Source organism: Labrus mixtus, chromosome 15 (assembly GCF_963584025.1).
Source record: "Labrus mixtus chromosome 15, fLabMix1.1, whole genome shotgun sequence".
Taxonomy (NCBI): Eukaryota; Metazoa; Chordata; class Actinopteri; order Labriformes; family Labridae; genus Labrus; species Labrus mixtus.
The window spans coordinates 28710771-28713270 of NC_083626.1; the positions used below are offsets into that span (position 1 = coordinate 28710771).

The window sequence follows — 2500 nt, forward strand, 5'->3', positions numbered from 1 at the left end:
CATTTCAGTATTCGGTCAGTCAGTGAATGTTAGGGGCAGAAAAGAAGAGGATCAAGGACGCAGCCCTGTGGAACTCCACTTGTGTTTTTACATAAATGACGCCATTTAAACTCCTCTCTCTGCCTGTCTGTCTCCCTCTGTCTGCCTGATCAACAGTATGAGAGTCAGACATCGTTTGGCTCCATGTACCCGACACGTATAGAGGGGTAAGACACCTGTCTGTCTGTCTGTCTGTCTGTCTGGTTTTATTTCTGTGTTTCTGTCTGTCTGTCTGTTTGCTGTCTGTGTCAGTCTGTCTCTATCTCTGTATGTTGAGCAGTGTGAAAAGAGTCAGACACTGAAACCTGTCTGTCTCTCTCTCCCTGACTGTCTGCCTGTCTGTCTGTGTTTCAGGGCGACCCGTCTCTTCTGTGATGTGTATAACCCTCAGAGTAAGACGTACTGTAAGCGGCTGCAGGTTCTGTGTCCTGAACACTCCAGAGACCCAAAGGTTCGTCTGCGTTCATTACAAACAGATCGTCTGATGATGTCACTGTTAGCTTACCTGCTGCTCATGACAAAAAACATAGTTCAGAGTTCAACTTTTAAACATACATTTACAATGTCTGCCTGTCTCCCTGCCTGTCTGTCTGTCTGTAGGTCCCTGCAGACGAGGTGTGTGGCTGTCCTCTGGTCAAAGATGTGTTCGAGCCGACCGGAGAGTTCTGTCGCGTCTCAAAGAGGAAGTGTAACAAACATTACTGCTGGGAGAAACTCCGCCGCGCCGAGGTCGACCTCGAGAGAGTCCGAGTGGTAAAGAAACACAAAAGATTGAATCTGAGATAAAAAACCTCAAATGGTTAAAAAGAAATATTCAACAGAGACCACATATTTACACCAAACTTCATTAACGTCTGTCTGTCTGTCTGTCTGTCTCTCTGCCTGTCTGTCTGTCTCTCTGCCTGTCTCTCTCTCTCAGTGGTATAAACTGGACGAGCTGTTTGAGCAGGAGAGGAATCTGAGGACGGCGATGACGAATCGAGCCGGTTTATTGGCTCTGATGCTGCACCAGACCATCCAACACGACCCGATTACAACCGACCTGCGCTCTGCCAAGGACAGGTAGACAGACAGGTAGACAGACAGGTAGAGAGACATGTAAAGTTCTTTGGATGGATCAAGGAATATTTCTATTTTAAACATACGTCTGAATATTTCACTCTGAGAGCTCAAACCGACCGAGTGCATTGTGGGAAATGGAGGAGGAACATTGAAGGACGCCTCATCTCAGAGCTCATCCTCGTTTATACTTCAGCGTTGAAGCTACGCCGTCGTGAGCACCACATACTCGTCCTTTAGTTCTGTTTTATACTGTTTATTACACGCTACATTACCCACAATCCCTCTTGTTACTGTTGATATTTATACTTACTGTTAAACACTATACTTTAAAAAAAACTGTGGTATTGAAGATGTTTCTGATACATCGACATGTTTTATATTTTAGAGACATCATGGTGTTTTGGATCAAATATAAATTTGTGAAACACAATAATTGAGTCTAAAGAACAACACGAGGAAACAAGGAAGTGAAAAGTCTGAGCAACAAATGAGTATTGTTTCACTTTGAATGCTTCATTTCAGGTTTAAATCTACATTTTGTGTGTTTTCGTTTGTTAAACTGAACATGTGTCCGTCATTCAGATGACAAAATAAAAACTCAACGAGCAGCTACAACTTTCATAACTTCTCTTTTTAATGCACTTACATTTTTTTATCCTGATGTTTGTCCTGTTTTTTCTTTTCTTTTTGTATCATTGATGTTTTAATATTTTATTGTTATTTGAACATGTTATTGTTTTATACCGACTGTTTGTGTCATCTTTGTATTCAAACCGATGTTTCATTAAAAACTGAAGCTGTTTTATTAAACATTTTAAACTCTTGTTTGTTTTCATCACAACGTTTCAGTCCCTCTGAACCTTTGTCCGGTGTGTTCAGAGGGAGAACAGGAAGGTCGGGGGTTCGATCCCCAGCTCCTGCAGCCACATGTACGATGTGTCCTTGAGCAAGGGTTTGTTTTGGGGCTTTTTTTATTGCCTTTATAGGAGAGATAGGACAGTGGATGAAGTCAGATATAGGGGACAGAGAGAGTGGGGGATGACATGTGGGAAAGGAGCCACAGGCCGGATTCGAGCCCGGGCGTCCAGCTTGGAGGACTACAGCCTCCATACGTGCACGCAGTAATCACTAGGCTACCTGCGCCCCAAGAATACAAATATTTGTATCTATATCTTGTCAAGTCCTTAAAGACTAACAAAAAGAACAAAAAGCACTTCATACAATAAATATATATTTTACATTTTTAAGGTCATAGTAATAAAATGAGAGTGGTTTCTTTCAATGTTTAGAATTCGACCACGTTTGTCTCTAAAGCCTGGAAGAAACATCTGGATGGTTTATTTCATTAGTATTATCATTATTATTATTATTATTATTATTAATAATAATAATAATAAGT

The 2500-nt window shown here is 41.4% G+C and overlaps 1 protein-coding gene and 1 long non-coding RNA gene across 4 annotated transcripts in view; one reads left to right on the forward strand and one right to left on the reverse strand.

Annotated features, from left to right (window-relative positions):
• Positions 1-1924, forward strand: part of cxxc1a (CXXC finger protein 1a) — an 8403-nt gene extending 6479 nt beyond the window's left edge. For all 3 annotated transcript variants that reach the window (XM_061058438.1, XM_061058439.1, XM_061058440.1), the window contains 4 exons: positions 157-206; positions 394-490; positions 640-792; positions 959-1924. In XM_061058438.1, coding sequence (XP_060914421.1) covers positions 157-206; positions 394-490; positions 640-792; positions 959-1105 — 447 coding nt within the window. In that variant the 3' untranslated portion in view covers positions 1106-1924. The remainder of the gene's footprint in view (positions 1-156; positions 207-393; positions 491-639; positions 793-958) is intronic.
• The window catches only part of LOC132990289 (uncharacterized), a 49934-nt gene that overhangs the window by 17856 nt on the left and 29578 nt on the right, over positions 1-2500 (reverse strand). The window lies entirely within an intron of this gene.